The sequence below is a fragment of the Sprattus sprattus genome (genome assembly GCF_963457725.1).
Source record: "Sprattus sprattus genome assembly, chromosome: 2".
In the NCBI taxonomy this organism is placed as follows: domain Eukaryota; kingdom Metazoa; phylum Chordata; class Actinopteri; order Clupeiformes; family Clupeidae; genus Sprattus; species Sprattus sprattus.
In genome coordinates this window covers 63,634,898-63,648,741 of record NC_137921.1, presented here as the reverse complement: position 1 = coordinate 63,648,741, position 13,844 = coordinate 63,634,898, and the positions used below count along the sequence as shown (strand labels likewise).

At 43.2% G+C, this 13,844-nt stretch overlaps 1 protein-coding gene across 8 annotated transcripts in view; it reads left to right on the top strand.

The window, feature by feature from the left end:
- Positions 1-13,544, top strand: part of myo6a (myosin VIa) — a gene marked incomplete at both ends in the record, with an annotated part of 69,172 nt that extends 55,628 nt beyond the window's left edge. For 2 of the 8 annotated variants that reach the window (XM_080833133.1, XM_080833134.1), the window contains 5 exons: positions 2,107-2,270; positions 6,202-6,305; positions 7,806-7,937; positions 12,735-12,953; positions 13,345-13,544. In XM_080833133.1, the coding sequence (XP_080689259.1) occupies positions 2,107-2,270; positions 6,202-6,305; positions 7,806-7,937; positions 12,735-12,953; positions 13,345-13,544 (819 nt within the window). Of the gene's footprint in view, positions 1-2,106; positions 2,271-2,791; positions 2,831-3,252; positions 3,289-4,876; positions 4,916-6,132; positions 6,306-7,805; positions 7,953-12,690; positions 12,954-13,344 lie in introns of all 8 variants that reach the window. The other 6 variants (XM_080833128.1, XM_080833130.1, XM_080833127.1 and 3 more) reach the window with 5 other exon arrangements.
- Positions 13,545-13,844: the final 300 nt, after the last annotated feature.

Below are 13,844 nucleotides of genomic sequence, written 5' to 3'. Positions count from 1 at the left end.
CAGAAGCTGGACAACACCCAGCTGGTATTTTCAGTGGGAAATAACAGAATGACACAAGAGATTAGATTAGATTAGATTAGACACAGAAGTTATTAACAGATTTTGACAGTGACACGCAGGGGGATTGGCTGGACTGGTAACCTTCAGGGACTAAGCCCAGATTCTTCTTCATCAAGAATCTTTGAAAAAATGTCCTTAAACCACAATATTCTTTTCTTGCACGTAAGGTCTACACATTGCAAAAAAAAAACAAAAAAAAAAAACTTTCCAATTTGCAAAAGAAGGAAGGGTTAGAACTTGGTGTACAACGTAGGCTACTTTCAAATAGGCTACTGTTTCTACCCATATTTTCTCGTTGTGTCCAAGCTCACATGCGCTTCAGTGCGTTTAATGGCCTAATCTTTTATTTGATTCAGTTGGGCAGCTGAAGAAATCTAAAGTCCTACAAACTATTATGCGGTACGTTCATGACGCCCCAAACTACCGTCGCTGACATAAATGAAAAACAGTGCAGGAAAAGTGAGAAAGTGGGAAAACTGCAAGGATGATGGATGGATGTGTCTGCAAACACACACACACACACACACACACACACACACACACACACACACACACACACACACATACACACACATCAATCTACACCCCGTATTGATAAAGCAAAAACAAGACATTTAACATTTGGTGCCATGAGGTTGAAGGAACTGCCTGCAGAGGCAGGGCTGTTCTGAAACACAGACCTGAGGAAGGCTACTTAAGGTTCCCAAGAGCACAGTGGCCTCCATAATTATTAAATGAAAGAAGTTTGGAGCAACCAGGACTGCTAGAGTTGGCCACTGGCACACTTGGAATTAGCAAGAGAGCACCCTAAGGACTCTCAGACCGGAGGAAACCAGGCACCACTCATCACCTGCCCAATACCGTCCCAACATGCAGTGGGGATGTTTTTCAGCAGCTTGGACTGGAAGAGGAGAGCTGAATGGAGCAAAGTACAGAGATATCCTTAAAGGCACCCAGTGCAACTTTATAGGCTTGAGACTCGAAAAATAAACATTACATTTCTAGTCTTTTTTACACGTAGTAAGTTTCAATAACTCCATACTGTCCATTACATATCGACATTCAAGGAGCAAAGATGAGAACTGATAGAAAATCGTAAACAACAACAATCGCCGGTGGGGAGAGGCCATTTTTCCATTGACTGGAATCCGGATTTATTTATTGGTGGCACCAATAAATAAAGATTTGGGGGGAAAAATGGCGGCGATTGTTGTTGTTTACGATTTTCTATCAGTTCTCACCACACAACGACGTCTCATCTTTGCGCCTTGAATGTCGATATGTAATGGTATGGAGTTATTGAAACTTACTACGTGTAAAAAAGACTAGAAATTTAATGTTTATTTTTAAGCCTCGAAAGTTGCACTGGGTGCCTTTAAGGAAACCCTCAGTGTTCAGTCTGCATTCACTACTCAAAGTACAGAGATATCCTTAAGGAAACCCTCAGTGTTCAGGCTGCAATCACTACTCAAAGTACAGAGATATCCTTAAGGAAACCCTCAGTGTTCAGGCTGTAGTCAGTACTCAAAGTACAGAGATATCCTTAAGGAAACCCTCAGTGTTCAGGCTGCAATCACTACTCAAAGTACAGAGATATCCTTAAGGAAACCCTCAGTGTTCAGGCTGCAATCACTACTCAAAGTACAGAGATATCCTTAAGGAAATCATAAGTGTTCAGGCTGCAATCACTACTCAAAGTACAGAGATATCCTTAAGGAAATCATAAGTGTTCAGGCTGTAGTCACTACTCAAAGTACAGAGATATCCTTAAGGAAATCCACAGTGTTCAGGCTGTAATCTCTGCCAAATGTGCTTCAGCTAAGTTCTGAGAAAAGGTCTGAATACTTTGTCCTCAATAACAATGTCAAGTATCTGTGGAAAGTAAAGCCACTGAATGTGTTAGCATTTAATGCTAATTCTACTACGCAACGTTGACCTTGTGCTAGAGCAAGCACTCCATATGTATGTGAGTGGTAAAGTGATGAATGTCAGGTCATTAAATCCGTATGAGTGGTGAAGTCTGAACCCCCGCCCGGTCTGTGCCAGGTGGAGATGGAGATCCAGCTGGAGGCTGAGCGTGAGGAGGTGGCAGCGCGGCAGGCCATCCTGGAGCAGGAGCGCCGCGACCGGGAGCTCGCCATGAGGATCGCCCAGAGCGAGGCCGAGCTCATCCCAGAGGAGACGACACAAGTGGATGCCGGTCTGCGCAGGTGCGAACGAAGACACACATTAAGAACATACTTTACTGTATCTAAATGTACATTTAATGACAGAAATGAACAAATACACAATGCACACACAATTGAAAGGTGCGTCCACAGCTTGCTTCACAGCCTGGAGATGTGTGCATACCCATGCCAACACATTAAACTCATCACACACACACATCACACTTGTTACACTTGGGTCACGGCCACTGTTTCCTGTGCCCGATCCCACACCCACCGTGACAACATGACAGGACGCGTCTGAGCTCAGGTGACAGACGTGTGAAAAGGCAACATATGAGACGCAAGAGCCATCCCTGAAACTCAGCGCCCTTAGGGAACTGTCAGGAAAATGTCACCATTCGCAGAAGCTCTGGAGTTGTGATGTCTGTTTAACCTTTTTGTTTCTCTCTCTCTCTCGCCCTCTCTCTCTCTCTTTCTCTCTCTCTCTCGCTCTGCCACTTTCTCTCTTTCTGCCTCTCTCCCTTTCTTTCTCTCAACTTTTCTGTCTTTTTTTCTTTCAGTAATGGCTCAAGTGTCCCATCATCCCCAGAGAGTGTGAGGTAAGACCATAGACACCCTAACCTTCTCCCAGTGTGAATCCAACATTCTTTCCACATCTTTGCACTCCTTCCCCATGCATGCCACCCCCGCCCCCCCCCCCCCCCCCCCCCCCCCCCTAAACTGCCACTCAGTCTCACACCTACTGATTGTTACCCTGGCAAGCACCCATTAACCTGTAAAACTAAACTGTTCATCAACCGCCCGATGATTCAAAATGAATCAGAGTTCATATTTAGGTCTGTTATGTAAGAAGATTTAAATGCTTTGTCCTAATTATAGTAAAAAAGTGTAGGCACAATGATCTCACTGACGCACAATCCAACTTTGATCAAATACAAAAGGGAATTCACATTCCCGTGATTCGTTCAGTGTGTTTTTGAAAGGTGCTTTTTAATGTGATGGCTTTTTTTTCTGTTTTCAGTGATCCTGGACAACAAAAGATGAAGGGTTTGACCATGTAGGTTTTTTGCATTCTTCCCACTGTCTTCACCTGTAGAGAAGCACCACGTACACAGCACATTAGCTCAACAGCATTGGGTTTGCTTTATTAGCTCTCTCTCTGGGTTATGAGAAAGGACTCCCAATACTCATCAGTTAACATTTCATGTCTTTGAATTTGTTCCATGGTGGTCACCTCAGCACAAGTAGTCTCCTCAGCACAGCACAAGTGTCCCTGACCACTTAGCCTTTAGCCCAAGAGGTGGAAGGTTCCGCTTCAGAAAGGTTGAAATCCTCCCTGTTCATATCCGTCAACCACTTGTATGTTCTGCTCAGTTTCTAAATCAGAAAGTGAAATACACAAGGTGAAGGCGTACGCAATGGTTGTTAAGCAGGACCAAAACATAGATAAATACATTTATTATACGGCTCTTCAGAACGTTCCAAAAAGCCCCGTTGATTTGAATGGGCCATCCCCAACGTTCGCAGGTACTTATTTTCATATAATGACCTGCATATAATGACCGCTGTGCTGTCAATGGCAACGGGTTTTGTGCTTCTGATATAGGTCTTTCGTATCATTCCGAAAGTATTGAGTCCTGTCGGGACTTATTTTCCGATAAGGACCTGCGTTCTATACATTATCCCTTACGTAGATATATGTATATGGAAAAACACTCTTCAGAACACAATTTTCTGAACCAGAGCATTCCAATCTCCGCTAACTGCCGTGTAGTGGTCTCACAGTCTGACACAAAACACATCCTTGTTTAAAATAGGTAATAGATGGAAAAACCACGCGACTGCGGAGTGGGAGACCGTGGCAGAAGACTATCGAGGCTGAACGCTACTCAAAACTGTGTCCAATATTTCAACATATTTGCATGCAGGCATGATAGTTTCTGTCTCCGTAATGTGCTGCACTACCGGTTCGAGAGTGATGGTAGAAGTGCCGTCGCGGCGGAATGCGCTGCGCCACAGTGGCTATAGCGCGCTCATCCCACTTTGCCCTGACAACAGGGACACATCGATATATTAAGCTTTGTTGCTGAACTTGAACGGGGGATTGCTTCAAATTTATGAATTTTTCATGGGATACTAGGCTTCTTTTGTTTCTCAGCACTTTTAATGCTCTGGTTGCAGCGTGCATGTTATTAGTTTAACTCTGCAGAGAGGAGCTGTCTCGTTCTTTAGCCCCGTAGATTTAGCTCTGCGGCATTCGCGGTGAGAATGGAGTGTGGTTGGCTGGGAATTCAGGGATGGAGAGATTAAAGTATGTGTAGCATTTAGTGTTTGTGCAGTGCAGAAAACAACCACCCAGGTTAAAAACACAGCCCAAATAAACACACACACACAAACTCACACACACACACACACAATATTGTATCGGTTTCCTGAAGGTCACATCAGAGGCACATTTGCACATAATCACACTCGCACTCCCAGACATGCAGAGTGATTTTAAACTGGTTCACTGCACACTTTTCTCCCTCCTCAGTGTCACTACTGCAGATAAATGTTTGCAGATATAGATGATGAAGTAGCACAATCCCAGCACTGTGGCAGAAAAATGACTAATTTGTGTACTGGGTCATCACTCTTTTTAGGGAGCAAATGGCCAAGGAAATGTCTGAACTTCTCGCTCGGTGGGTAGTGACATTTATCTTCCCTTCAAGCAAGAATGAGCTGAAAAAAATCACTGGAAAATCACTAATAAAAGGAATAACAAATACAGAAAATGATTTTAAACATCAATCTATAATTTTTGTTTATTGACCTAATATAATTTCCTTGTAATTCATGGTAATTTCATTTGGAATTGAAACGTCTGTGAATATGCATGACTAGATGATATGCGACTAGCCGTCCATCACAGTATTCCGAACGAACAGGTGATTTGTTTTGCATGTGAAACTTTTTCAAATTCAATCCAGTATCCAGTAATTAAGAAAAAACAATGCCTGTAAATCTTTTATGGGAATGACCATAGGAATCCCGTCACGGCTAAGAGCCGGCCCTCTCACTTAGTAGAACGTAGGCCCTGCATAGATCCTGAAGGGCTTTAGGCTGTGGCGTTTACTGCGGGGTTAGGTTGGATGTAAATGGATGATGTCAAGACCGAGCCGATGCTAATGCTAACGCTAATCCCACACCTCACTTGGTTGCATAATTGGCTCTGCCCAAGGACAGCAAGGGGAACCGAGCAGTGGGTGACCACTCGCCTGTCAAGGTCGACTAGCCTAGCGCACCGCGCTCCCAGGCGCCTGGAATTAGCCTTTGCACTCAGGCTAGGCAGATATCTGACTGGCCAAGGGAACCCCCAGGCAGCCAATCAGATTACAGAATGTGAAGCCCCGGAGTTCACCCAGGCTCTACCCGTATCCCAGGAGTAGTGGTGACTCAGTGGGTGGTGTAAATAGGAGAGGCTGGACTGATGTGTGATAAGATGTTAGAGCTTATAGGGGCAAGGGAGGCAAAGGTGGAGAAGGTGAGTTTGTGTGTTGCAGAAAAGCTGACACTTGGCAGAGGTGTTTGTTTGTTTGTTTGTGAGGGTATGTGTACAGATAGACAGGGTTGAGAGATAATTGCTTTTATCAATGCATTCAACAGTCCCATTGTAGCCTTCACAAAATCACACGTTTTAGTCTGAGTGATCATTTTGATAGATAAATAAGAAAAATCCCGAAATTATCAATCTATTTATCTATCAATTGGATGAGAGGTTTATTTATTCATTTTGGGTCAAAAAGGCGGGTTTCTTCATTAACCATTTCTCCTCTCCTGAATCCCTGCTGATCTCTAACCCTTCGTCTTGTGAAATCAATGATATATGTGATAGGCCTACTGTCCAATGAAAACCCCTCTGCCCCCGCTTTTCCAATGGGCCTGTTTCTTCATCAAATGGTGTCCGGCTGTGTTATCCTCTTCTCAGGGGCCCACTGGTGCAGGCAACCAAGGCTGCTGCTGGCACCAAGAAGTACGAGCTGAGCAAATGGAAGTATGCTGAGCTACGAGACGCCATCAACACGTCCTGTGGTAAGATAGCTAGAGTTCAAATTCTGTTTAGAGCTTTCGCAGTACATGTACACAGTTCACAGTGCAAAATGTGTGATGCCAGCATTCAAGGCTCCAAGACTGGGAATATTATGGAATTTTCTGAACCTGGTCATGTGTTTTGAAAACTTTGTTCCCTTATTTGGTTTAGCTGAGCTGTGCACCATATAGTTTTCGTTTACAACTACAGAGCAATCAAACTTCGCATTTTCTTGTGTAGAGGTAAAATTGTGTACTTCAAAAGAGCAAAGGGAGATCTTTTTTAGCCAAAATCAGTTTTGAATTTGCAATTCTATTCATTACAGTAATATTACTGTAATGTCAACTCACATATCAACTCCGTTCCACTGATGCACTGTTTCCCTGTAATTATATTGCTGTCATTTGCATATATCTACAGAATACACATATGTTTGTTTTGTAACAAAGAGTACGCCAACAGGTAGCCCTCAAGCTTACCAAAAGCTTATGGTATTTAGCAGATGCTTTTGTTCAAAGTGACCTGGGGGGGGGGGGGGGGGGGGGGGAGGAATCATGTAACATTGTAGGGCTTGTAACAAATACATTAGAATGACAGATGAGTTCTAAAGAGGTGAGTGTTTTAACGCTTTGTAAAACACTTTGACTGTCACTTGATTGGGTAGCATCAGGTAGGTCATTCCAGCACCAAGGTAGCACTAACACAAAATAGTCTTGATTGCCATCTCTTGATGTGGAGAGAAAGCAAAGACAACAGAAGTTCTTCAAAGGGAACAAAGTACAATTTTTTTCTGGATCTCAGTAAGGTGCAATGCACACAAAGAATGGAGACATTTGAACATTGACTGATTCGCATTTTAGTACCAGAATGCGTGTGGTCTGCCTGTGTGTGTCAGAATGGCAGTGGGTTATTGATGTTAGTGGATTGCTACCCTGCACCTTGTTAGAAGATCTTTAGCGCTCATCCAACAGGATATTGTAGAAAGGAAAGACAAATATTTCTTTTGTTTGGTGACATTAGAATCCACGTAATTGCATAGTTTACGGTAGGTAATGGCCGTCTGCTGCATCAGATTCGGTCTGAACAGGAAAAAAAAAAGTTTTTTGGTGTCAAAGGCATGACCGTGAAATTGCCCTGCATTTATCTCTTAGGAAACCAGACAGCTCGACAGCTCATTCCACAGACTCACATTTCAAACAACTCTCATGTCTTCTTGTTAGGACACAGTAGGCCTATAGCTTTCCCCTGTTGGCACCTTATCTCTTTGTCTTGTTTGTTTGTTTGTTTTCTTTTTTTTTGGTCATTGCTTTAATGGAGATTGTTTTCGATGATAGACCAATCAGCATTTCTTAATGCCATGCTCTGAATAGCCTTGCCCTTTTCATATCAGACATGCCCAACATGCTCTCTCTCTCTCTCTCTCTCTCTCTCTCTCTCTCTCTCTCTCTCTCTCTCTCTCTCTCTCTCTCTCTCCCCCCCTCACTCTTTCTCATTCTCTCCAGACATTGAGCTGTTGGCTGCCTGTAGAGAAGAGTTCCATCGCCGTCTGAAGGTTTACCATGCCTGGAAATCAAAGAACAAGAAGCGCAATACAGAATCTGAGCAGAGGGTTCCCAAGTCCATCACAGACTATGGTAGGTATCTCATGTGTTAAGCTAAAGGACTGCACTGGAGGGTTTGTCTTTCCTAGTGGCAAAAGAAAATAACAGGATGTAATAATAACTTCTCAACTGAATCAGTCTTAAAAAGACAATGGCTTTCTGAATTATATATACAAATATAAGTGTAATATAGTGTAATGAAATATAATATATTAGTGTTGCCTAAGCATAGAAACAGAATCCATAAAATGTGTGTGTGTGTGGTAAAACACACACACAGTATCTACACATATCCACGCATATAACACATGGCTCTGGTAGTGTTTTGGGGTGGGGACACTAGGGTACTAATTGGGGGATTCTGTCCCTCAGTGTGTGGCTACAAAACATGCTGCCATCTGGCTGGTGCTGGTATCCTCTCCCAAAATGACAGCGAGGTCCTCCGGCTAATGTATTGTTTCAAAATGTGGGATAGGTTTGCTAAATGTATTAATTAAATAGACTTTGGAGTTCTTCGTCACATTGAAAGGCAAGCCAAAAACAGGTAGCAGTGCAATTGTCTTTTTTTTGGTTGAAGCACAATCTCTGGTTTGAGCTATTTGTTAGCTTGGGTTAGAAATGTCAAGGTTTTGTTCAAGAATGTTTGTAATATTTGTCTGGCTCTGTGAGGCTATTGTCACAAAGAATAGGCAAGATGGATGCAATTTTGACAGTCTATCATCAAGCCTCTCCTTGACCAGGCCGGGGAGTATGTTCTACCCACTAACTCTCTCTCGCTCTCTCTCGCTCTCTCTCTCTCTCTCTCTCTCTCTCTCTCTCTCTCTCTCTCTCTCTCCCCCTCCCTCTCTCTTGTTCCTTTATTTCCTGTACTGTCTAATGCACAGTCCAACAGTGATTTCTTTTTTTTCTATTTAATCATTTTTTTTCACTGGCAGGCTGAATTACTCATTTTCATTTGTTGAAACCCAAGTCGCCATGGAAACAGAGCATTCACTTGGAGATTCCCAAGAAACAAACAAAAAAAAAAAATATATTTCTATTTTACGTGTTAACTCGATGAGACCACCTACATCTCTTCTTCACTCTCTGAAAGGTGAGGCATTGACGTGCCAACCAAAGCTTACCGATATCCTCCATGATGGATGTGCCTGCACATGTTGAACAAAACCAGCATAATATGGGCTGCAAATAGGATCCATGCATCCTTCAGTAATGGCCCCATATGTCAAGCTTCCTGTGCAGAGAAAAGGGCATCCTTTGGGAAGGATAGATATGATAATCGGGTCATTAATTTGGTAATGTCCATCATATGCCTAGTTTGTATGACGGAGCTGAGAGAATATTCTGAATACCCTGTCAATCTTTTTGAAGGTTATTTCTCTGAGGCTCAGTACACTCCATGGCTTTTCTCTTTCCTATTTTTCACTTGTATTTTTTTTCTCTGTGTCTGTTCTTTTTCTTTCTTTATGTCCTCAATATAATTATATTCCATTTCCCCCCATGTCTTTGAACATCTCACCATTGAAATGTCTCTGTTGTATTATTGTCATTCTTGCAGTGCTTATTGATTGTCACTTTATATTTTTGTAAAAAAAAAAATATTTATTTTCAGATCGTGCACCTCTTGCGAAAAAAGCATGTAAGTCTCTCTGGACAATGTAACCAACTAACAGCAGTGCTCAGTTCTGCCCTTAACCGTGGGGTGTTGTGGAGAGGGCTCTTTTTCTCACAAAGCTTTCTGGCCTCTGGCATGTCGCCCTGACCCTTGAGCTGGCTTTTGGTGCTCTTGCAGAGTTTTTCAGTAGCACCCCAGTGTTCTGAAGCAGAGAATCTGGTACCACTTTACAATAAGACTCCATTATAAATGGTTTATAAATGGTTTATAAATAGTTTAGTAAATAGGTTGTAATCCCTTTATAACTAATTTATAAGGGCTTATTAATGACCTACAAACACAGTTTTTATAAATCGATGCAGGCTCACTTTTTGTGAAGATTCCCATCTTGGCAACCCACTGTCTATCCCTTAACTTGCTCTACTAGCCTCCTTCTTCTGGAACGATTGGAATACAGCCCTCACCTTGTATCGTTTTATGGTGCTCGTGTACAGGAGTATATTAAATGACCAAAATACATAGTTTTTTCTCGATTTCAGATTTAGATTAGCTAGCAGGTAATATTTGGTTTATTCCATCTGCCTTGATGACTCAAACACTCTTACACTTGCCTACATTCCTTTGGTGAATACCATTTTTTTCCATTTAAATGTCTTGTTTGACTACAGGGTGCGTAGACATAATAATGGGAGGGTAGACATAACAATTCTGAAAGCAAGGCAGATGAACAGCTCAGACTACTGGCTGAAAAAACAAAAATGTGACATGGCAATTGATTTCCTGTCAAAGCACAAAGCCAGACAGACTTTGCCTAAGGCTTTCATGAGGCTGATCTGATTGCTCTTTGTCCACGTCTTTCTCCTCTTGTCTTTTTGAGAGAGAGAGAAAAAAAAGACCCTTGTCAGTCTTTAAAATAAAGTGCAGTTGGACACAATGAACTTGCCAGCCAGAGAAATTGACAGTGTCAACCCAGTTCTCCACAGGAATGGTCTCCACACACTGAAAAGCCAACTGTAGTTAAAGAGTAGGGACACACAAAAGCAGAGGTTTGCTGCAGTCATAACTCACTTCTTGTAGTAGGGCTGGCAGCATGTTATCATTTTCTGCATCTTCTGATGCTGCATGTCTTGCTGGACAGTTGTGCTCGTTGAGGAAAGAGGCTAGAAGACTTTAGTACTGTTGGTTATGGTTACGATTCAAGATGAATCTCAACAGCTCATTGCATCAGGAGTATAACAAAGCCACTTGTTTTTATTTCCTTTTGTGTTACATGAGTGTTTCCTAATTCCACCTTCAGAGGGCCTCCGTCAGGCTCCTGAGGGCCCTGTCCACACACGCAGAAACATTTAGCTATGCTGTCAAACTCATAACTGTAAAATCACAAAGTTATCAAACATAGGGCCCCTCAAAGCCCAATTTCCATCCCTGGATTGTTTCAGGGACGGTAATTAGTAGACTACAGTGCCCAAATGATTTCAACACACACATTACTGGATTATGGAGGGGGGGGCAAGGCACTGTGGAGGCCCAACAGAAGCTGGCAGAGGAAACACTGAAATGAACTCAGCTGCGTTATAGTGCTGTTGGGAAGCTCATTTTTTTTTTCTGTTGCCTCCTTGTTTGTTTCAAAAAACATGCTGGTGGTGCGAAATCAGGAAAGTGTGACATTGTGGGCCAATCCTGCAGGTTCCACTGCCTGGCTGTTTTCAACTGTGTTCTCCCTATTTTGCATTCCGCTTTGGCTGCCTGGCGGAGGTGTTTTTGTTTTTGTTTTTGTTTTTCTTCATGGGTGTGTTGTTTTTATCCTTGCGCAGATTTATTTATGAGCTACTAATCGCCCGACAAACTCACTCCACTAAAGGACTGTGCATGCCGTCCTCTGTAGTTTGCCTGAATATGTATTCTTGTGCTTATCAAAGGTGAGTAGGTGGAAGGCTGGGCTGAAGTGTGATGCATATATGTATGTATTTATGCATGTGGAACATTTTTCTCCACAAATACCATTTTGACGGAGCTTTAGAGCATCGTCTCCCAGAGACGCAATGCGAGCCTCAGTCACATGAATAGATCTAGGATTAATACGGCTCCCTGGTGAAAAACTCACTTCACTGCCAGACGGTTGAAATCTTAGTGTGTCATATCTTCAGTACATATGGATCATAACACCAGTCTGGCAGCAAATCTAAGACCAGTCATTTTTTAGTCATGTTGAAATTGGCGTAGTTGTTTTTTTTTTGTTACACCTACTATTGTTTTTCCAAACCTGAATGGATTTAATCAGTTATGCAGATATATCACCTATTGGTCATTGTTCTATAGGAGTCTGACGATATGCTACATTTGTGTGAGACAGTGTTCTGAGATAGAGCAGCTATCTGAATGTGAATTTGAAGCCTGAAACTGAGAGCGTGACCTACATTGGGTAACCCTTAATAACCCTGAGTCTGAGAGCGTGACCTACAGTGGGTAACCCTTAACAACCCTGAGTCTGAGAGCGTGACCTACAGTGGGTAACCCTTAACAACCCTGAGTCTGAGAGCGTGACCTACAGTGGGTAACCCCTAATAACCCTGAGTCTGAGAGCGTGACCTACAGTGGGTAACCCCTAATAACCCTGAGTCTGAGAGCGTGACCTACAGTGGGTAACCCTTAGTAACCCTGAGTCTGAGAGTGTGACCTACAGTGGGTAACCCTTAGTAACTCTGAGCCTGAGAGCATGACCTACAGTGGGTAACCCCTAATAACCCTGAGTCTGAGAGCGTGACCTACAGTGGGTAACCCTTAGTAACCCTGAGTCTGAGAGCGTGACCTACAGTGGGTAACCCTTAATAACCCTGAGTCTGAGAGCGTGACCTACAGTGGGTAACCCTTAACAACCCTGACTCTGAGAGAGTGACCTACAGTGGGTAACCCTTAACTCCTAAAGGACCAAGGCCTGTTAGACTTCTTTAGGTAGTCTCACATGCCTTGATGTTTTGTATATTTCCTCAAACTAAAAAACCTTGATGCACAAGTGGCATAGATTTAGAACATTAAAAGGTTTCTGGGGGTGTTCTTTTTATGATTCTAGGACGAAAGCTTGCAGAGATTTAAACGTATATTGACAACAAGAAAAAACGGCGGGAAATAGACCTTTAAGGGTTTTAATAACCCTGAGGCTTAAGTGTGGAGTTCTTCCCGTGTCACACCTTTTCCTCCCTTGTCCCGCCCCTCAGCCCAACAGAACCCAGCTCCACCAATCCCGGCGCGGCAGCATGAGATCGCCATGAACCGACAGCAGCGCTACTTCCGCATCCCATTCATCCGGCCAGGTGATCCGCACAAGGACCTGCAGGGCAAGAAGAAGGGCTGGTGGTACGCCCACTTCGACGGGCCCTGGATCGCCCGGCAGATGGAGCTGCACCCCGACAAACACCCAATTCTGCTGGTGGCGGGTGAGTGTGTGTGTGTGTGTGTGTGTGTGTGTGTGTGTGTTTGCTTTCCTGTATTTATTTTTGCCAATGTTTGAGTATGCATATGTGAGTGTGTCTATTTGCATTTGTTTCTGTGTTGGTATATAGTCCAATGTTGAGGTCTATTTTGTCTACCACACCAGAGAGAAAGGATTGCCGTTACTTTTCTAAGAGACCTTCTCAATTAAGACATAGATGAACACCACCTTTGTTAGTTAGGTCTTAAAGGCTTCTTTTCAAATAAAGTTCTTCGTTTCTTACTCATTTAAGCTCTTCACAATCACTCGATCTTCTGTAAACTCTCTCTCTCTCTCTCTCTCTCTCTCTCTCACACTCTCTCTCCCGCTCTCTCTTTCCTCATCCCCTCTCACAGGTAAAGATGATATGGAAATGTGTGAGTTGAGTCTAGAGGAGACGGGTCTGACACGGAAGCGTGGAGCAGAGATCCTGGCCCGACAGTTTGAGGAGATCTGGGAACGGTGTGGAGGCATGCAATACCTACGGAGCGCCATCGAGAGTCGACAAGCCAGACCCACCTATGCCACCGCCATGCTGCAGAGCATGCTCAAATAGAGCCATGCACAATAAATACACAAGCAGTCACACACACATATACATACATATACAAAAACACACTCCTACACACACACACACACACACACACACACACACACACACACACACACACACACACACACACACACACACACACACACATTAAGGTCTCTTGCTAGATCAAAGGGAAGAATGCCGCTTCTAACATAGCCAGCATTCAGAAACAAATAATGGTTTAATTGGTGGGCATTCCCAGTCATGTAAGGACTTTTTTTTCCTTTCTTTTTTTGTTTATTTTTGTTGGTTAATTGACTGTAT